At 49.2% G+C, this 20,942-nt stretch overlaps 2 protein-coding genes across 31 annotated transcripts in view; one reads left to right on the top strand and one right to left on the bottom strand.

The window, feature by feature from the left end:
• The window catches only part of EXOG (exo/endonuclease G), a 56,820-nt gene extending 40,830 nt beyond the window's left edge, over window positions 1–15,990 (top strand). For 3 of the 12 annotated variants that reach the window (XR_014822735.1, XR_014822738.1, XR_014822739.1), the window contains 3 exons: window positions 452–639; window positions 1,142–1,322; window positions 2,308–2,567. The gene's annotated coding sequence lies outside the window, so the exon portion shown is untranslated. Of the gene's footprint in view, window positions 1–451; window positions 640–1,141; window positions 1,323–2,307; window positions 3,103–8,878; window positions 11,865–15,512 lie in introns of those variants that run through there. The other 9 variants (XR_014822729.1, XR_014822732.1, XR_014822733.1 and 6 more) reach the window with 7 other exon arrangements.
• A 519-nt stretch (window positions 15,991–16,509) lies between these two features.
• Window positions 16,510–20,942, bottom strand: part of SCN5A (sodium voltage-gated channel alpha subunit 5) — a 134,521-nt gene continuing 130,088 nt past the window's right edge. For all 19 annotated transcript variants that reach the window (XM_084987718.1, XM_084987708.1, XM_084987717.1 and 16 more), the window contains one exon: window positions 16,510–20,046. In XM_084987718.1, the coding sequence (XP_084843844.1) occupies window positions 18,806–20,046 (1,241 nt within the window). In that variant the 3' untranslated portion in view covers window positions 16,510–18,805. The remainder of the gene's footprint in view (window positions 20,047–20,942) is intronic.

A 20,942-nucleotide genomic window follows, 5' to 3' on the forward strand; every position in this document is an offset into this window, starting at 1 on the left:
GGCTCCCAGTCTAATGTTGCCCTCTGTGCCCCAAGGGTAATTATTTTACTTTGCTTTGTAATTCAGTCATTCATCATTTACTTGCCTTAGCCCTACTAGGCCTGCTGACTTCCTGGAGACAGGCAGATAGTGGAGTTGACTTTTCTGGGAGCTCCAGAGGGGTTTGTAAATAACAGGTGTCCAAGAAATGTTTTAGAGTTACAAGCAAGTCAGAAATGTTGAGTTTATCCTGCTTGAGTCCCAACATGCTCATTGTCCTTATGAGAGAATCCGGGAAGGCTGGGGACTAGGGCCTGGCCGGTGGGTCAGTCCCCCTGAAGAGACCAGTTTGACCAGTTGACAGACTGGCTGTGGGCAAGGCTTCTCAGAGGGGGCAGGATGGCACGGGCCTTGGTCTGCAGGGCCCTGGCTATGTGCTTGGGTCTGGGATGACTCCCGGTGTTTCTGGCAGGTTTGAGCTCCCCACGTGCTTTCCCCACTCACCCTTCACCAGCCTCCAGAGGGTCTGGCCTGGAGGCTGTCCATCCTAGTGGGAAGATGGAAGCAAGGCGGTGCCAGTCAGAGTGTGCTGAGCAGAGCTTTTGTGTGTTGGGGCCAAGGAGAAGCAGAGTTAAAATTAAGTCTTCCAGCTGTGTGCAGGTATGGACCCCTGCCCTGGCCCCCACCCCCAGCCAGAATCTTGGAATTATTTCTATCCTTGCCTTCTCCCAGCCCCAGTTCTTCTCCAGGCCCAGGATTTCCTGCCTCTGGTTATACCCCAGGGATCTTTTCTTCCCAAATGTCTTCTAAGGCTATGGGGGTGGGGAGCTGGCAGGCAGTGGCCTTGAATTTGCCAGGCTTCCCGCAGCATCTCCAAAGCCTCAGCACAGCCCCGGCCCAACTGGTTCCTCCTTAGCCCACCAGGCAGGATGCATATTTTAGCTCCCACCACCTCCCCTGATGGGCCCCAGACTTCTCCCTGGCCTCCTTGCTTCTGTGCTTTGTGCCCCCATTGCCTCTCTGCTCCTCCCTGCCCCGAACTGCCTAGGAAGCTGTTCCCCTCTCGCTGTCATTGCGTTTTAGACACAGGCTGAGACCTGGGATCTCATCCAAGGTCCATGGAGTCCAGGACAGTGTGCCATGTTTGTGTCCTCTCTTCCAGATGAGGCTGGACCTTGAATAGACCGAGGCTCCTTAGGAATCAATGTGTGCCTCACGCCTCCTTCACTGTGGCCCTGGAACTCTGCCTCAGGGGTATCAGGCTGAGGCTGAGACCCTGACATGCTCTAGTCTTGGGGCAGAGACTTGCTCTGCTCCTAAGCATACTTGCAGTCTGATTTTAGGTAAGAGGCGTCCTCTTACCTAGGCCTAGTCTCCTATCTGGGGCCAGATGTCTCCAGGTTCCCTCCCTGTTGTGTTGTCCACGGCAGAGCACGCCTTCATGAGAGGTGGCCTGCAGGGGTGGTGTGCTGGGGGGAGGGGCCAGGCTGTGGCAGCCTGGGGCCCGAGGGGTACAAGTGGGCCGAGGGGCCTCTGAGGAGGTGCGAATGAGGGAGGCAGAGCAGGCCGGTGTGGACAGCCCTGTCCCAGCCCTATCTCCCGTCCGTGACACCCTCTCCACACCCCAGCCCTGATAAGCGGGTGTGAGCCACGGCCGCCTTGTGACAGGCCCTTCAGTGGGGAGGGGTGGTGGGGTCCACGCCACTGCTGGCCCAGACGTCAGTGTCTTCCTCCCCACCCCCATTTCCCTGCCTGGCTGGGCAGGCCCAGCCAACCCTGCATCCTCCCTGACTCTCAGCTGCCCCTGGCTCTGAGACCTCGCCTCTGCTAGTGAGGCTCAGCCTCCCTGGGGGTGTGGGGGCAAACCTCTCTCAGTGCTTTCTGGCAGAGAGCCAGGGACGATGGCCACCCCTGCCAAGCTACTCCCGCAGTGACTGTGGGGCTGGGGCCTGGTGCACCCATTGCTCTCCGTGGATGCCCCTCGAGGCTGGTCCTCTTGTTTCCTCCCCTCACTCTGTCTCCTCCAGTCCCTGTGGCCATCAGCTTTCAGTCATTCCCCCCTCAGCTCTGACTTTGGGGCCACTGTTCCATCAGGGTCCACCTTCTTTCCTTCAAAGCTCCAGCCAGTGTTCACCATCTGCAGGTCAATGCCAAAAACACCTAATTTCTGGACCTGTGGGCCTAGGGGTCTGGGAGGAAGAGGAAGAGAGCTTGGAGTGCTCAGGAAGTGGGAGGGAAAGGCAAAGGCACATAGGCTGGGCTAGAGGCTGCAAGTGGGCCAGTGGGCAAGTGCTTAACTGCTCTGTGCGTCTGTTTCCCCATCTGCAGAAGGAAGATGACAGCATGGATGATGGTACCACATACCTTATAAGGCTCTTGGAAGTATCAGATGTGTTGCTACATGTGAAATACTTGAACAGCCTGGCACAGAGTAAGCACCACAGAGTTGTTCATTGTTATGTGTATAAATTTTATTTTAACATAATTTCATATCTATCCTTTATACAGTCACCAGTTATTCATATTTTGCTTATTTTATAATTCTCTCTTCAGATGTGTGTGTATAATATACTCTATTTTCTATTTTGTATGTATAGTATACATAGTATGTAGACATACAAACACATCCCCCCCCCCCCCCCGTATCACTTAAGAGTAAATTGAGGGAGTTTCTGTCATGGCGCAACAGAAACTAATCCAACTGGGAACCATGAGGTTGCGGGTTCGATCCCTGGCCTCGCTCAGTGGGTTGAGGACCCGGCGTTGCCGTGAGCTGTGGTGTAGGTGGCAGATGTGGCCCGGATCCCGAATTGCTGTGGTGTAGTTGGCAGATGTGGCCCGGATCCCGAATTGCTGTGTGTGGCGTAGGCCGGCAGCTTCAGCTCCAATTTGACCCCTAGCCTGGGAACCTCCATATGCTGTAGGTAGGGCCCTAAAAAAGACAAAAGACAAAAAAAAAAAAAAAAAAAGTAAATTGAGGACCTCATGACTTTTTACTCCTAAATACTTGAGAGTATATTGGTAAGGACAAGGTGTCTTTTATAAAACCACAATGCAGGTAACAAAATCAGAAAATTTGTTGTCTAATCCACAGTCTATATTAAAATTTCATCAGTTATCTCAGTCACATCTTTCTATTTATTTTTTTCCCTGTTCCAAGGTCACCTGTTGCATTTAGTTGTCATGTTCCTCTGATCACCTTTAATCTGGAAGAATTCCTCAGTCTTACCTTGTGTTTCTTGAACTGGATATTTTTTAAGAGTTCAGGGCATTTCTTTTGTAGAATAACATTGCTCAGATTCTGCTTGCTGTTTCCTCATGCTTAGTGTCAGGTTATGCATTTTTGATAAGAATACTGCAAAGGAGAGGTCGCATCTGTCTCAGTATCACACAGGGAGGCACGCAGTGTCCACTCGCCCATTTGTTAGAGATGTTGTCACTCGTTTGGTTTGGGTGGTGTTTGCCAAATTCCCCCACTGTTAAAAATAATTAAAAAGCAGTTGTGGGGGGAGACTTTGCGACTGTGTTCCTCACCAAACCTTGACCCTGGTTTTCATCCCCTGATGGTTTTCTATTCCATCCCTCCTTCTGAACTTACTAATTGGCCCATTCACACTGGCTTCCACACCTTTTGACATGTTATCTGTCAGCCTAAGCAGTCTCTTAATTTCTGGCACGAGATGTTCTAGGGCTCATCTTATATTTTTCTCTACTGTAGCAATGAATCAGCCATTTCCCCAAGGAGTCCTGTTTCCTTTTAATAGAGGATGGTATTTAGAAACCAAGACTTGGATGCTCCGTGTGCTCATTGATACTGGTGTGTTACTGCTTCTAGTTGACCATTTTATTGTCTGTTCACTTGGATGTGATGATGGGGGCAGCACCCAAGAAACCACAGTTTGGAGATGGGAGAGGAAAAGGAACAAGATGACCTGGATAGAGTCTTTTTTCCTGCTCTGGCTCTCTGCATCCTCCCCGCCCCCTCATTTCCTTCTCCTCCTCTTCGTCATGACCTCATGTCCCCTTTCTTTGTCAGAATTCCTTTGGAGATTCCAGCTGTGGGAACTTCTGAAACCGTTTCCCCAGCTACGTGTGTGATATCAGAGGCAGACAACTATGTGACCTTTGTGTGTGAACAGCCAAAGGCAAAGATAATTTACGAGAAAGTTTTTGCTTAGAACAATCTGGTGACAGGGTGATTGGGGAAGACACATTTGGAAGATTTCCACCTGGAAATGTTCCTTTTTCCTGCATGAAAAGCACGCAGACCAAAGCCCCTGCTGAGGTTAGGGACAGGGCGCTGTTGGAGGCCTGCTCTCCTCATGAGCCTCTGCAAGGCTCAGGGGACCAGCAGGACTGGTTATAGGCCTAGTACAGCCCACTTGTCACATCCACAGGTAACAGGTACAGGTGCGGCTTAAAAAGAAAGTGCCTGGAGTCCAGTGAAGGCCACTCAACTGGCTTTGTTAGTTATGTAAATGTAGGGTAAGTGGGGGGTCCCTGGTCCGCCACTCAGAGTTAAGTTAACTGTTTTGAGACTAGATCAGGGCTTCCTCTCCCTGAGATCCGGGGTATGCAAAGCTGGCCCCTGGAGGAAGCGCATCAATTCACAGAAGGACCCAGAGCTTCTGGAAGGAAGGAACAGTATCCAGCTACTACTTCTTGAGGTGTGGATGAAAAGGAGGTTTGTTGGGGTTGAGCAGGGTGGCCACAATAAAGGCCTTGGGCCAAGGGCTTCTGACATGAAATGACCTTGGGAAAACAGAAGTCGGGGTGGTGACAGGTTCACAGCAAGGGCTCCCCTGTGTTTCCTGGGGGAAGCCTGGCTGTAGCATAGAGTAGGGCTACTCTTGGGAGGTACTGAGCTGGCCTCATGCTCTCAGCCAGAGACTGGTTATTTATCAACAGGAATGTCACCTAGGGATGTGTCAAAGTGGGGATCCCTCCCTAGGCTCCCCGTGACTTTGAGGAATGTTTTGCCTTCTGATTGCCTGGGGTGGACCCTGCTAGGTATTCCAAGTGTCCGCCAACAATGTCATGGCAGTGCTGTCAGACCCCAACCTGTATTTTGTTTATTAGGCAATATAAGCAAAAGATGAAGTTCCCTCAAGAGAGAGGGGCTGGGTGTGCCATGTAAATTCCTTATTGGTTGTTAGAAAACACTAAAAGCTGATGAGGCCTTTCTGCTCCATGCTCAGGGGGCAGTTCATAGAGCTGCACTCACAGCCACCACAGGAGCAGTGTTTTCCCGTCACTGGCACCATGGGTGCAGTGCCTCAAGCAGACACAGGGACTTGCTGTCTTCTGGAGCTCATGCTACTTGTGGCAGACATAGGAGGCAGGAGGAGGAGAGATGGGACCTAAAATTAATGCTTTAAAAAAAAATCAATTTACGTTATTGTGTTAGTTTCAGGTGTACAGCAAAGTGATTTAGTTATGTATGTTTTCTTTTTTAGGTCCTTTCCCATTATAGGTTATTACAAGATATTGAATAGAGTTCCCTGTGCTACACAGTAGGTCTTTGTTGTTTATCCATTTTATATATAGTAGTGTGTATACATTAATATCACACTCCTAATTTATTCCTCTACCCACTTTTCCCTTTGGTAACCCAAAGTTTGTTTTCTATATCTGTGAATCTTTTTCTTTTATAAATAAGTTCATTTGTATCAGTGTTCTAGATTCCACGTACAAGTAATATATAATATTTGTCTTTCTTTGCCTGGCTTATTTCACTTAGTATGATAATCTCCAGGTCCACCCATGTTGCTGCAAATGGCATTATTTCATCCTTTTTATGGCTGAGTAATATTCCACTGTATACGTGTATGACATCTTTATGAAGTCCTCCTCTGTCGATGACTTTTATGTTGCCTCTGTCTTGGCTATTGTAAATAGTGCTGCTATGAATGTTGGGGGTGCATGTATCTTTTCAAATTAGAGTTTTCTCCGGATACATGCCCAGGAGTGGGATTGCTAGATCACATGGTAGCTCTATTTTTGGTTTTTAAAGGAACTTCCACTGTTCTCCGTAGTGGAGAATTAATTCTTAAATAGAATAGGCTCCCAATGAATCATCCACCCTGCTTGCCAAGTGCTCTTTGGGGCAGATGTAGCAGGCCTAGGGGCCAGCAAGCCCTAGAGGTGGCCTGGGGAGACTTCCTGCCTCTTGTGGTACTTTCATTTCTGTCCTAGTCAGAGACCGGAGGCACCTCCTCACCCACTCTTGGGTGCTCTGTCTCCCAATTTTGCATCCAAAATTGCTCCCAAATTTCTCTCCCTCCCCCATCCCCATCCTAGTCCAGGCCCCCATCATCTCTCCCTACAGAAGCCACCTGACCTATTTCCCCTCATCTATTTTTGTCCCCCCACAGAGCTTTCTGTCAGAGTGAGAGGTGGGATCTTTCTCAAGCACAAACTCAATTGGAAACTGTGCCCCTCCTTGCAAATTAATAAAAAACATGTACAGTAGTGCCCCTCTGGAGTTCCCATAGTGGCTTACCAGGTTGAGAATTCAACATGGTGTCTGTAAAGATGCGGGTTCGATCCCTGGCCTCGCTTAGTGGGTTTGGGATCCATCATTGCTGCAAGCTGAAGTGAAGGTTGCAGATGAGACTCGGATCCCGAGTTGCTGTGGCTGTGGTACAGGCCAGCAGCTGCAGCTCCAATTCAATCCCTAGCATGGGAACTTCCAAATGCCCTAAGTGCGGCTGTAAAAAAAAAAAAAGTAGTGCGTTTCTTCCCAGCTCTTTGGTGCCCCTGGGTTTCGTGCACACTTCTTGCCCAGCTCCTCTCACTCTGACTCCAGCTCCTTCTTTCCCTTCAGGAGTGGGCCACGCCCCTTCCCCCTCAGGATCTTCACGTCTGCCTTTCCCTCTGCCTGGAAATGCCCACCTCAGTCAACAGAAGTGCAGTCTTCAGCAGAGGTCTTCCCTGATCCCACCCCTGGATAATCTGACTCATTGCACTTTGGATGCTCCCCCTCCACAGTTTCATAATAATAATGGGCCCTGGTTTGTGGATTCTGAGGTTGACATCTGTCTCATTAGCGTGACTGCGTTACATGAGGGCAGACACCTTGTCTGCTTTTGCTCATCGCTGTAACTGCAGTACCTGGGAGATGTTCAGCGCATGTTTGCTAAAGGGCGAATGGACAGATGTCTTGGTTTCCCAGCTGGTCTTGTGTGTAGGTTGACATCACTGAGTGGGAGTGAGGACTGAGGAAAGGGACCCCTTGGCTCCAGGGCCTCCCACTGGGGAAGCACCTGCAAACGTCACGGTTGCCACAGGAGAGGGAGAAGGTGGTCCCGTAGCAGGTGAGGCTGGCAGGAGGCAGACACAAGGGGCTGGGTGGTCTTGAGCCAGGGCATGGGAATTGGTGTGGGGGACTCCGGCCAGGGCCTGGCTGCAGATAGGTGTTGAGGGCTGCATGGAGGTGGTGACGCCCCTTGGAGAGAGGGCTGCTAAGGGGGTCTGGGCAGAGGGTTGGGCAGGGCCACCTATGATCAGGGAGGTGACAGTGGGTGTGAAGAGTGCCCGCAGTGGAAGTGGAAGACTGGTGCAGTGGGCAGGCCAGAGCTTCCACCCCACCCCCAGCCATACCCCAGCCTCTGGTCTTCCTCATGCCTCCTGTACTCTGGCCCCTCACTGACTCCTAGTCTCCCTGCTCTGGGCTTCTAGAGCCCCCAGCCCTCCAGCTCCTGTGATGCCCTCCGCTTGCCCAGTCTTCCTATCCCTCAGCTCCCCAGTTGCTGCCTCTGACCTGTCCTGCCAGTGGCCTGGGCCCTGCTGGCCTGCCCTCTTCTCTCATCACCTCCTCTTCACTCCCTGTGATGCCCTGGCACCAGCCCCAGATCTGTGTGGACTGATTTCCCAACCTCCCTGCCCCACACCCCCAGAGAGGGGATCCCTTGGGGGTCCAGCTTTCCTCCAGAGCATGAAGGTGTGAGGAAAATGTTTGGTATCTTGATTCTGGTGGTGGCTATACTGCTTATACTTGTCAAAACTCATCACACTGTGTAGTTAAAAGAGTGAATTTTGTTATATATAAATTTTATCCCACTGAACCTGATTTAAGTATAGAAACAGTGGGCTGAAGAGGGTAGAAAATAGGATGGTCTTGGTTGCCTCACTGCAAAAGTGACAGAGAAAAGAGGGGAGCCATGCCACTCTCGGGGAAGAGTGTGGCAGGCAGAGGGAACAGCCAGTGCTGAAATCCTAACGTGAGGTGTGCACAGCCTAGGCACGAGCCAGCAAGGAGCTGATGTGGCTCGAGTGGAGTAAGAGCCAGGGTTGTAGATGGGCTCAGACAGATGCTGGGGGCGGGGGGAGCGTACTGAGGGGGTACAGAGGGCTCAGGCTGTTCTCTGAGTGCCATGGAGGCTGCTAGAGTGCTTTGTGTGGAGCAGTGGCATGAGCCAACTTGCCTTTTAATAGACCCCTCTGGCTGCTGTGTTCAGAATGGTCTGGGTGAAGAACCAGCCAGGAGGCCTTTGTAAGAATCCAGGCAAGAGGCGATGGCAGTCAGAGCAGCGTGGTGATGGTGGAGCTGCTGAGAAGTGGTCGGACTTGGGGTGTATTTTGAAGGCAGAGCCAATAGGATTTCCTGCTGGGTTGGATGTGGGGTGTGTGAGAGGAGGAGGCAGGGACAACGCCAGAGTGTTTGGCCTGAGCAGCAGAAGCTCCAGCCAGGCACCCCCGTGAAAACTGTTGACCAGTTTTACCTGTCCCCTGGGGCCTGTGGCTGAAGTCAAGACAGAGGCAGGAGGGAGGGGCCCGGCCGTGCTCCTGGCTCTGGGGCTCAGGGAATGGGCTGCACGTACTGGTTATTCCATTACCCTTTATTTATTGGCTTTATTGGCTTTTGTCATTTCCTCATTGTCTCCTGTCTGGAGAGAAGACTATAAACATGATGGATTGATACAGGATACAGGAGGCCCAATTACCTCTGTTGAGCCGGCCTCTCCTCTCGGCCAAGCCCTCCCTGTCCCCTGTCCTCGCGGCACCTCCCACAGCCTTGCAAGGAGAAACAGCCTGGTCCCTGGTCGTCCAGGAAGAGGGAGTGCAGCCCAAGAGGGTGAGTGGCAGGCAGATGGTCCCCAGGAGACACATCTCCAACGGCAAAACTGGAGACCTGCTTGGGCCCACAGAGGCCTGGCACAAAGGACTGTGGGGCCAGAGGACAGGACGTACCGCTGGCTGATCAGCCCACATCCGGGGAGGGGGCTCTGCTTGGACTCGCACGCCTTTCTGGAATCTGAGCCATCCCGTCTCTACACAATGGCTGGGGCGATGGGGCTTTTCTCTCCAGCAGCAGGTGCCTGGCAGCCGCCCGTGGATGCCAGCCCCGTGAGCTGGCATGGGAGGAAGTGCTTGTCAGGGTGGCCATTATACGTGCTGGGCTTGGGCTGGCCTGGCCTTCGCCCTTGCCGTGCAGGCTGACTTGGGACACCCGCAGGAGAGCAGTGCCTCTGGGATCCCCCCAGACAGAGCTTGGCAGCTCTCAGGCTTAGAGTGTCATTTCTGAACCAGTCCCTTGGCCCCCACCTCTGGCCTGTCTGGCCTGCTTCTTCCCTGGGAACGTCCTGAGGCCCTGGTCCAGGGCAATTGAACGGGAAGCCTGAGGTTCCTTCTTGGGATTTCAGGCCTCTCCTTGTGGTCTTGCCCTGCCCCCTCCCTGACACGACCCTGGTTGCTGTGCCTTGAGTGTGCCTGTGTGTGAATCTGCACATGACTCTCCACGTGGGTGAGGATCTCATGTAGGTGACTTCCTACCAGAATGAAGAGTGGAAAGTGGGGCTGTAGGTGAGAAAAGGGGTCGGGGATCACCGGGGGCAGAAAGGCAGGAAGGATTCAGATGCAGGTTCCGGGTGAACCCAGCAGATGGTGAATGGCTGGGTTTAGGGGGTGTCTCCTGTGCTAGCATGGCTGGGCTCCTATCTGTGCCAGGCACTGGGGCAGGGCTAGAGAGTGGCCTGGCCCTCCCTAGCCCTCAGCACGCTGGACGGTGAGCTCTGAGCCTTGGAGCGTCATGCAGACTGGGGCAGGAGACATGGTTGTGTGGCTTTCCCAGCTGATCTGCGGCCACCTTTGGCATCTCCCAGCTCTCGGCTGCTGCCTGCTCTGTCTCCGCCCGCAGGAGTGAGTGCCTGTACTGTCTCCCTGCCCCTCCCAGCCTCCGGGCACTGAGTCTCGTGGTCGTCAGAGCTGAGGCGGAAGAGCGGCTGGCACGGGGCAGGGAGCTTGCCAGGGCCGTGGCCCCGGGGTGAGAGCTGACGTCTGTCCAGGAGCATCTCCCTGCCAAGGGCTGAGATCCCAGACCGCATGCCTTCCCTGTGACACAGGAGTGGCATCCGTCCCTCACGGAGCCTGGAGCCCAGCATTACCCTGGAGCGGCTGGGTGACAGCTGCGGCGGCATGGTGACCACAAGGCCCACTCTTCCCTCCCTCTAGATGAGCCTGTCACCTCCGAGGCCGCCTCAGGAATCCAGGAATGACCCTCACAAGGGGCCCTAGACCCTAGACTCCAAGTTTTGGCTTCAAGAACAGTGAGGAAAGCACTGCACTGGCCCAGACTGAGCTGTAGTACCTGGAGTTGTCAGAGGGGAGGCCTGGCCCCCTTACTGCTTAAGGTGGGTGCCCTACTGTCCCCCCACTTCACACACTCCATAGAATTGAGCCAGTGCCATGTGCCAGCTGCTGAGTGAGGGCCTGGCTGCAGTGCTGAGTAAACTGGACTTGGACGCTGTCCTCATGTTTTTTTTTTTTTTTTTTTTTTAACGATTATTTTATATTGGCGTATTCATTAATAATGTTAGTTTCAGGTGTATGGCAAAGTGATTCAGCTATACGTACACGTATATCTCTTCCAGATTCTTTCCCCATATAGGTTATTACACAGTATTGAGATTTCCCTGTTGATTTTTTTTTTTTTTTTCATTTTTGGCCGCCCTGTGGCATATGGAATTTCTAGGCCATGGATAAAATCCAAGCTGCAGTCACAACCTAAGCTGCAATTATGGCAAAGCTGGATCCTTAACCCACTGTGCCAGGCCAGGGATCGAACCTGTGTCCCAGTGCTCCCAAGATGTGGGCAATCCCGTTGTGCCACAGCGGGAACTCCATAATTATCTATTTTATATATAATAGTGTGTATATGTTAATAACATTTTCCTAATTTATCTCTCCTTCTCACCTTTTCCCTTGGACAACCATAAATTTTTATGTCTATGAGTCTGTTTTGTAAATAGGTTCATTTGTATCACTTATCAGATTTCACGTATAAGTGATCTCATGATATTTGTCTTTGTCTGACTTAGTACGATAATCTCTAGGTTCATCCGTGTGGATATAAATGCCATTATTATTTTAAGTTTTACTGAAGTACAGTTGATTTACAAGGTTGTGATAATTTCTGCTGTACAACAAAGTGATTCAGTTATGCATGTACACACATCCATTCTCTTTCAGATTCTTTTCCCACATAGATTATCACAGAATATTGGGTAGAGTTCTCTGTGCTGTTCAGGAGGTCCCCATTGGCCAATCATTCTATATACCTCAGTGTGCATATGCCAGTCCCAAACTCCCAGTCCACCCCCCCCCACCTGTCCCCTTTGGTAACCATAAATCTTTCAAAGTCTGAGAGTCTGTTTCTGTTCTGCAAATAAGTTCATTTGTATCCTTTTGTTTTTGGAAGATTCGCATATAAGTGATATCATATGATGTTTGCCTTTCACTGACTAACTTCACTTAGTATGATAATCTCTAGGGCCATCCATGTGGCTGGAAATGGCATTATTTCATACTTTTTATGGCTTAGTAATATTCCACTGTATATATGTACCACATCTTCTTTATCCATTCCTCTGTTGATGGACATTTAGGTTTGCTTCCATGTCTTGGCTGTTGTAAATAGTGCTTCAGTGAACATTGGAGTGCATGTATATTTTCAAATTATGATTTTCTCTGGATATATGCATAGGAATGAGATCGCTGGTCCATATGGTAGTTGTATTTTAGTTTTTTGAGGTACCTCTGTACCTTCAGTGACTGCACCAGTTTACATTCCCACCAACAGTGTAGGAAGGTTCGCTTTTCTCCACACCCTCTTCAGCATCTACTGTTTGTAGATGTTTTGATGATGATCATTATGACTGATGTGAGGTGATAACCTCACTATGATTTTTTTAAATTTATGTTTCTTTAATAATTAGTGATGTTGAACATCTTTTCATGCGCTTTTTGGCCATCTTTCTTCTTTGGAGAAATGTCTGTTTAGATCTTCTGACCATTTAAAAATTTTATATATATAAAGCTGTATGAGATGTTTATATATTTTGGAGATCAATCCCTTTGTTGGTCACTACGTTTGCAAATATTTTCTCCCACTCTGTGGGTTGACTTTGCATCTTGTTTGTGGTTTCCTTTGCTGTGCAAACATTTTTAATTAGGTCCCATTTGTTCACTTCTGTTTCTGTTCTCATTACTCTGGGTGGAGGGTCCAAAGAGATATGGCTGTGATTTATGTCAGAGTGTTCTACCTATGTTTCCCTTTAAGAATTTTAGAGTATCTGGTCTTATGTTTAGATCTTTAATCCATTTTGAATTTATTTTTGTGTATGGTGTTCTAATTTCATTCTTTTACATGTAGCTGTCCAATTTTCCAAGCATCACGTATTGAACAGGCTGTTCTTTTCTCTATTGTCATAGATTTATTGATGATAGTTGCGTGGGTTTATTTCTGGGCTTTCTGTGCTATTCCACTGACCTGTATTTCTTGGTTTTGTGCCAGGACCATACTGTTTTAATGACTAGTAGCTTTGTGGTACAGTCTGAAGTTGGGGCGCCTGATTCCTCCAGTTCCATTTTCCTTTCTCAAGATTGCTTTGGCTATTCAGGGTCTTTTGTGTTTACATATAGATTTGAACATTTTTTTTTTTTTTTTTAGTTCTGTGAAAAATGACATTGGTAGTTTGATAGGGATTGCATTGAATCTGTAGACTGCCTTGGATAGTATAGTCATTTGACAATGTTGATTCATCCAATCTATGAGCATGGTATATCTTTCTGTTTATGTCATCTTTGATTTCCTTCATCAGTGTCTTCTACTTTTCAGAGTACATGTCTTTTGCCTCCTTAGGTAGGTTTATTTCTAGGTATTTAATCTCTTTGACATGATGATAAATGGGATTGTTTCCTTAATTTATTTTTCTGATCTTTTGTTTTTAGTGTATTGGAATGCAACAGATTTCTGTGTATTAATTTTGTAACCTGCAACTTTACTGAATTTATTGATGAGCTATGTAGTTTTCTGGTACCATCTTTTATATATATATGTGTATATATAAAAATATATATATATATATATTTTTTTTAATGGTTAACATCTTTAGGATTTTTCTATGTATATTATCATGTTGTCTGCAACAGTGATAGTTTCACTTCTTTTCCAATTTGGATTGCTTTTATACCTTTCTTCTTTTACTGCTGTGGCCAGAACTCCCAAAATTATGTTGAATAGAAGTGGCAAGACTGGACATCCTTGTCTTGATCTTAGAGGAAATGCTTTCAACTTTTCACTATTGAGAATGATGTTAGCTGTGGCCATGTTTGGCCTTTATTATGTTGAGGTAGGTTCCCTCTAGGCTCACTTTATGGAGAAGTTTTCTCATAAATTAGTGTTGAATTTTGTCAAAAGTTTTTCTGCATTTACTGATAGGATCATATGGTTTTTATTCTTCAGTTTCTTGATGTGCTGTATCACATTGATTGATTTCTGAATACTGAAGAATCTTTGCGTCCCTGGTACAAAACCCACTTTACCATGGTGTATGATCCTTTTAATGTATTGGTGGATTTGGTTTGCTGATATTTTATCGTGGATTTTCACGTCTTTTTTACTCAGTGATCTTGGCCTGTAATCTTTTCTTGTGGTATCTTTGTCTGGTTTTGGTACCAGGGTGTCGGTGGCCTCATAGAATGAGTTTAAAAGTGTTCCTTTCTCTGCAATTTTTTGGAAGCGTTTCAGAAGGATAGGTGTTAACTCTGTTTAGAGAAATGTTTGGTAGAGTTTACCTGTGAAGCCATCTGGTCCTGGACTTTTTGTTGTTGGGAGTTTTTTACTCACAGTTCCATTTCAGTACTTGTGACTGGTCTGTTCATATTTTCTATTTCTTCCTGGTTGAGTCTTGGAAGATTGTACCTAAGAATTTGTCCATTTTTTATAGGTTGTCCATTTTATTGGCATATAGTTTCTTGTAGCAGTCTCTTATGATCCTTGATTTCTGTGGTATCAGTTGTGACTTCTCCTTTTTCATTTCTAATTTTATTGATGTGAGCCCTCTCCTTTTTTTGCTTGATGAGTCTGGCTAAAGGTTTATCAGTGTTGTTTATCTTTGCAAAGGAACAGCTTTTAGTTTCTTGATCTTTTCTATTGTTTTGTCTCCCTTTCTTTCTCCTCTGATCTTTATGCTTTTATTCATTCTCCTAACTTTTGGTTTTGTTTTTTGTTCTTGCTGTAGTAGCTTTAAGTGTAAGGTTTGGTTGTTTGAGTGTTTTCTTGTTATCCAAGATAAAATTGTAGTGCTGTAAACTTCCTTCTTTAAACTGCTTCTGTTGCATCTCATAGGTTTTGGATCATCATGTTTTTGTTTTCATTTGTCTCTATTTTTCCTCTTTGATTTCTTCAATGATCCATTGGTTGTTTAGTAGCATATTTAGCCTCCAGGTATTTGTATTTTTTACAGTTTTTCTTTTTGTTGTAGTTGATCTCTAACCTCATAGCATTGAGACTGGTCAGAAAAGATTTCAGTTTTCTAATATTTACTGAGTGTTGCTTTGTGGCCCAGGACATGATTTATTCTAGAGAATGTTCCATGTACACTGGAGAAGAATGTGTATTCTGCTGCTTTCAGATGGAATGCTCTATAAATAACAATTAAGTCTGTCTGGTCTAATGTGTCATTTAAGACTTATGTTTCCTTATTGATTTTCTCTCTGGATGATCTGTCCACTGATGTAAGTAGGGTGTTAAAATCTCCCACTATTAGTGAGTTGCTGTCTGTTTCTCTTTTTATGACTGTTGGCATTTGCCTTTTATATTGATGTCTCCTGTGTTGGGTGCATATATATTTGCAATTATTCTATCCTCTTCTTTGATTGATCCCTTGATTATTAGGTCTTCATCTTTTTTAAAAATTTTCTTGGCGTATAGTTGACTGACTTACAAATCAAAATCATAGTGAGGCTATCACCTCACACCAGTCAGAATGGCCATCATCAAAACGTCTACAAACAGTAGATGCTGAAGAGGGTGTGAAGAGGGAACCCTCCTACACTGTTGATGGGAATGTAAATTGCTGCAGCCACTATGGAGAACAGTATGGAGGTTCCTCAAAAAACTAAAAATACAACTACCATATGGTCCAAAAATCCTATTCCTGGACATATATTCAGAGAAAACCATAGCCGAAAAAGATACATGCACCCCAGTGTTCACTGAAGCACTATTTACAATAGCCAAGACATGGAAGCAACATAAATGTCGACAGAGGAATAGATAAAGAAGATGTGGTACATACATACAATGAAATATTACTTGGCCATAAAAAGTATGAAATAATGCCATTTGGAGCCACATGGATGGCCTTAGAGAGTATCATACTAAGTGAAGTTAGTCATTCAGAGAAAGACAAATGTCATCATGCATTTATATGTGGAATCTGAAAAAAAAAAATGACGTGGAGTTCCTGTCATGGTGCAGTGGAAATGAATCTGACTAGGAACCTTGAGGTTGTGGGTTCAATCCCTGGCCTCGCTCAGTGGGTTAAGGATCTGGTGTTGCTGTGAGTTGTGGTGTGGGTCACGGATGTGGCTTGGATCTCTTGTTGCTGTGTCTGTGGTGTAGGCCAGTGGCTACAGCTCCAATTTGACCCCTAGCCTGGGAACCTCCATATGCCTTGAGTGTGGCCCTAAAAAGCAAAAAAAAAAAAAAAAAAAAAATGACACAAATGAACTAATACAAAACAGAAACAGAAAAATCAATCTCATAATCTCATGGTTACCAAAGGGGAAAGGTAGGGATAGGGGAAGGAATACTTTAGGAGTTTGGGATTAGTATATACACAGTACTACTATATAAAACAGATAATCAACAAGGACCTACTACTGTACAGCACAGGAATTCTACCCAATATTCTGTGATAATCTATATGGGAAAAGAATCTTGAAAAGAGTGTATGTGTGTATATGTATAACTGAATCACTTTGTCCTGCACCTGAAACACAACACTGTATATCAAGTATATGCCAATAAAAAGTAAAAATTAAAGAAAAACGACTTACTGTTAAAGAAAGGATGATACTGGGCACCACATTTGTTTACATAACTGGCTTTGTACTTATCTGAAAAATATATGCATGGGCATAACTGAATCATTTTCCTGTACACCAGATACTAACACAATATTGTAAATTTATAAATCAACTCTATGTCATTTAAAAGAGGAAAAAGAACAGAGTCCAGGCCAGGTGATTTAAGCCATTTATTGGTTTGTTTTAAAAATATGTATCTTATTTATGCACGAAGTTTGGTGAGAAGTGCTCGAGTAGTACAGACAGTGGCTGGCACTTGGTGCTTGTCCCTCCCTCCTGTTCCCCCCCCCTTCTCCCCTCCTGTTGGTCACTGTGCAATTCCAGAAAAAAGCAATAAGAGCCACTCTCAGAGCTAAGGAATCAGGTCTAGCTTGGCCTTGCCCCCAGCCACACAGTCTGCAGCCAGCAGTGTCCATGAGTGGCTGATCCCAGGCACCTGCCTCAGTTCCTAGGCTGTCTCCACACATTAAACCCCAGTCTCCTGCAGGTCAGCTGGGCCTGCAGCTCGGCTGGCCTCCCAGCCTCGTTCCCACCTGTGCAGTAGCGCAGGGTGCCAGGGAGGGCACACACCTCTCCAAGCCTTGAGAGCACAGCACAGAGAGCTACAAAAATAAGATTTCCACTCGGAGAAGTGTGGTTGGGACAGTTAAAACCTTGTCCCACAGTGGACTCAAAGGGAACAAATTATTGGGGGGGGGAGGGGGGTGCCACCAAGGGAACACAGGTGACAAGAAGAAACTTAATACTTGACTCACCAGTGGTGTCCCAGCTCCCCACGGCCAGCCTCCCGATGGCTCGGCGAGGTAGGTTAGGACAGCCAGCGTCTGGCTTCCTGGGCTGCCCCGAGAGGCGGCCTGTGAGGTGGCCGCCAGGTGGAGGGCGGCTTTGCTGGAGAGCAGAGTTGGGCAGCTGAGCCCCTGCCTGCTCAGGCTCCACCAGCCACTGCTGTCACTCTCAGGGTGACAGTTCTCTACATTAAAGGATTTGCATATGCTAAAAAGGATTGTCACCAGCTAAAGAGGCCCTGGGGGGTGATTGGACTAGAAAAAAATATTTTTCCCTGAAAAGGTCTGCTCACAAGACCTGTAGGCAGCCTGGACTCCGCCCCAGGAGGTCCTGCGTGTGGGTGCCTCCAGGACCCTGGGCTGAGCCAGAGGGGCTGGTCCAGGGTCACACCACTCCCTTTTCAGGGCACAGGAACTGGGCCTGAACTTCTGAGGCCCCTTCTCTGCACAGGGCCCAAGCTGCCCTCCCCACTCCCAGGCCCCCATATTTGTATCTGGAGAGGGGCTTGGGACCACAGGGGCATCTACTCACCCATGGTCAGAGGCAGAAAGGTCTAGAGAGGGAGGCTGGGTGATGACAGCAGATCCCTTTCTCCATGTGGGCTGGGGCCACCGTGCCGAGGGCTGTTTGAGTTTCTTAGCCCCAACCCCGTGGGCTCAGCTTCCTCTTCCTGGCCTGTGGGGCAGGGCCGGGCAGGTTGGGCTGCGGGATGTAAGTAGGCCTGCCTCCCTCAGACCCTTCGTTGATCAGTAATACTCTAACAGAGGCCAAGCTCTCTAGGGAAGAAAGGCAACATCAATGCCAAGGACCAGCTTTGGAACCTGGGCCACTCTCTTCTGGAAGCTTGTTTTCATAGAACTGACCCCAGGGTGGCCTGAATAAAAATACAGAAATAAAACGGCATCTTGGGGACCACAGAAGGCCAGAGTGAGCCCCGGCTGTCAAGAATCCCACTCGTGAGGGCCGGGAGGAAGGGCCTGTCCCCTCAGGCCGGGGCGGAAGAGGCCAGCTGGCGCTCTCCTCGGGGGAGCCCGGGCCACGGGCAGCCTGTGAGTGAGTGTGTGCACACGTGTGTACCGGAAGGGGCTCGGTCCTCTCGGCACCTCTGCCCAAGCGGCAGGGGAGCCCTTCTCTGCCCCCCGGGCAGCGAAGGCCTGTGGGACCCACGCTGGGTTTCACTTCCGCTTTGACAACAGAGTTCCAGCGGCTCCAGAGACACGCTTGTTCAGAGTTAAGTGGAGGCAGTGTGAATTGCTACCAATACGTCCATGGAAAAAAAAAATGTTAGTTTTTGCTCAAGTAAAAAAATATCAAATATAATAAATTTATGAAAGCCATTCACAACATGTACAGTCTCGGTTTTGTATTTGTCTCAGCAGCTGGGAATGGAGTTGCTTGTCCAAGCTCCAGGCATTGTGGAGCCAGACCCGGCCACCAGTACTGGGACGCGTGGGGCGTCTTAGAGACTGGCCACCTTGAACGGTCAGCTTGGCCGACTGCTTCTAGCTGTCAGCGCGGTGCAGGGCGTATGGGACTCCACCTTGTCGGTGCAAGGGCCCGAGGCTCCTCTCACTCCTGAAGTCCCAAGCAAGGAGGGGCACAGCAGCTGCTGGTCTGGAGCTGCAGGCGGGTTTGCCATCAAGCTGTGTGCTGGCCACCAGGGCACTCACACGACAGACTCGCGGTCTCTGTCCGGGGATGGGGGGAAATCCGCGAGATCCTCGCTGTGGCTGTAGTCAGACGCCCGCACCTGGGGGTTATCGCTGGTGGCCCTGGTGACGCTGTCGTAGGAGGGTGGGAAGGACGTGGAGGAGATGGAGGAGCTGGAGGGCGGGCCCAGGCGCTGGGAGAAGTTCTCATTCATCATATAGGCAATGAGGCCCTCCTGCTCTGGGGCGTCTTCCTCGGAGAGGCCACTGCCGCCCGCCTGCTGGCGGTAGAGGAAGGAGGCGTGCTTCACGGAGCGCTGCAGCAGGTGCCTGCGGAAGGCCCGCTGGATGATCGTGGCAGACACCTCCTCATGCTTGCGCCGCAGCGTGGTGGTGATGGGCTCGTAGGAGATCTTGGACGGGTTGGCTGCCATGAATTTCTCCTCCATCTGGATCTTCAGGGCATCCATCTCCCCAGACTCACCCAGCACCCTCTTGGTGAAGGCAAAGAGGATGTCCATGCAGTGGATACGGTCCCCACTCACCATGGGCAGGTCCATATTGATGAGGCTTATCTGGTTGGGCTTGGCGATTCGGAGCGGCTCAGACAGGGCGTCGGCAAAGTCGGACAGGGCTGAATACTCGATGAACTGGGTGGCCTCGGGGTCAAACTTCTCCCAGATCTCATAGAACATGTCGAAGTCGTCCTCGCTCAGGGGCTCCGTGCTCTCCTCCGTGGCCACGCTGAAGTTCTCCAGGATGATGGCGATGTACATGTTGACCACGATGAGGAAGGAGATGATGATGTAGGTGGTGAAGAAGAGGATGCCCACGGCGGGGCTCCCGCAGTTCCCCCGGGAGCCGTTGCTGTTGGGCAGGTGAGGGTCGCAGTAGGGCGGCCCCGTGTTGAGGATGGGGCTCAGGAGGCCGTCCCAGCCCGCCGACGTGGTGATCTGGAAGAGGCACAGCATGCTGTTGGCGAAGGTCTGGAAGTTGAACATGTCGTCGATGCCAGCCTCCCACTTGACGTAGGCGAAGTTGGCCATGCCGAAGATGGAGTAGATGAACATGACGAGGAAGAGCAGCAGCCCGATGTTGAAGAGGGCGGGCAGGGACATCATGAGGGCAAAGAGCAGTGTGCGGATGCCCTTGGCCCCGCGGATCAGCCTGAGGATGCGGCCGATTCGGGCCAGGCGGATGACTCGGAAGAGCGTCGGGGAGAAGAAGTACTTCTGGATGATGTCTGAGAGCACAGTGCCTGTGGGAAACAAGCAAGACTGTGGCCACCGATGGCGTCACTGTCCTCCCTCCAGCCCTGCCTTGCTGGGAAGGGTGTCTGCACAGCGAGGAGCCAGGGAGCAGAGGCCTGAGTCACCTGGGGCCTGCAAGGACCCTGCCTCCATCCACCTCTCTGAGTCTCCATTTCTGCATCTTTGGTTCAGAAAAGGAGGACCCATAAGTACCCGCATCCTTGCCACGTGCCCCCTCAGCCCTCTGCTCCTTAGTTTCCTGAGAATACCTGCAGTGTAGAGCCACACTCGGCCTGTCTTCCAGATCTCAGGCCTCAGAGGGCTTGCTCAGTGTCTTGGTGGCCCACCTGGGACCAGAACTTAGGAACTTCTAGCTCCTTGCTACTCAGAATATGGTCCCGGGAGCCTTGGGATCTCCTGGGTACTTATCAGAAATGCAGAATCTCAGCTCCACCCCAGACCCAAGACTCACTGTGTTTTAACAAGCCCAGGTGGTTCATGCACACGCTGAAATACGAGGCACAGGCCCGGCAGCAGCAGACTCATCACGCCACACCCCGCCTGTCACAGCGCAGGCTCTCAGAGGTGCTTCCTATGACCCTCCCAACTCCACTATCTGCCAGGCCTTCCCACCTCATCCCTACTGACTTCTCTGGGTTTGGAGTTTCAAGGGGCAGAGATGTATAAGAAGAAGGAGAAAAAGTGGAATAAACTTGCCTTGTATTGTCTCACGTGATCTTTCCAGACTCCTCATATGACAATAATGTTACCAGCTGACATGTGTCCAGTGTTTACTGTCAGTAAGGCACTGGGCTGAGCACTTCATGCCCAGCCATTGAGCCCTTGCTGTCACCCTAGGAGGTAAGCTGATACCATCACCCGCATTCTCCAGAAGAGGAAAGTG

Source organism: Sus scrofa, chromosome 13 (genome assembly GCF_054392235.1).
Source record: "Sus scrofa isolate SSC_HxYL_T2T_F1_AM1 chromosome 13, Sscrofa_HxYL_maternal_Yorkshire_Landrace_v2.0, whole genome shotgun sequence".
Classification (NCBI taxonomy): Eukaryota; Metazoa; Chordata; class Mammalia; order Artiodactyla; family Suidae; genus Sus; species Sus scrofa.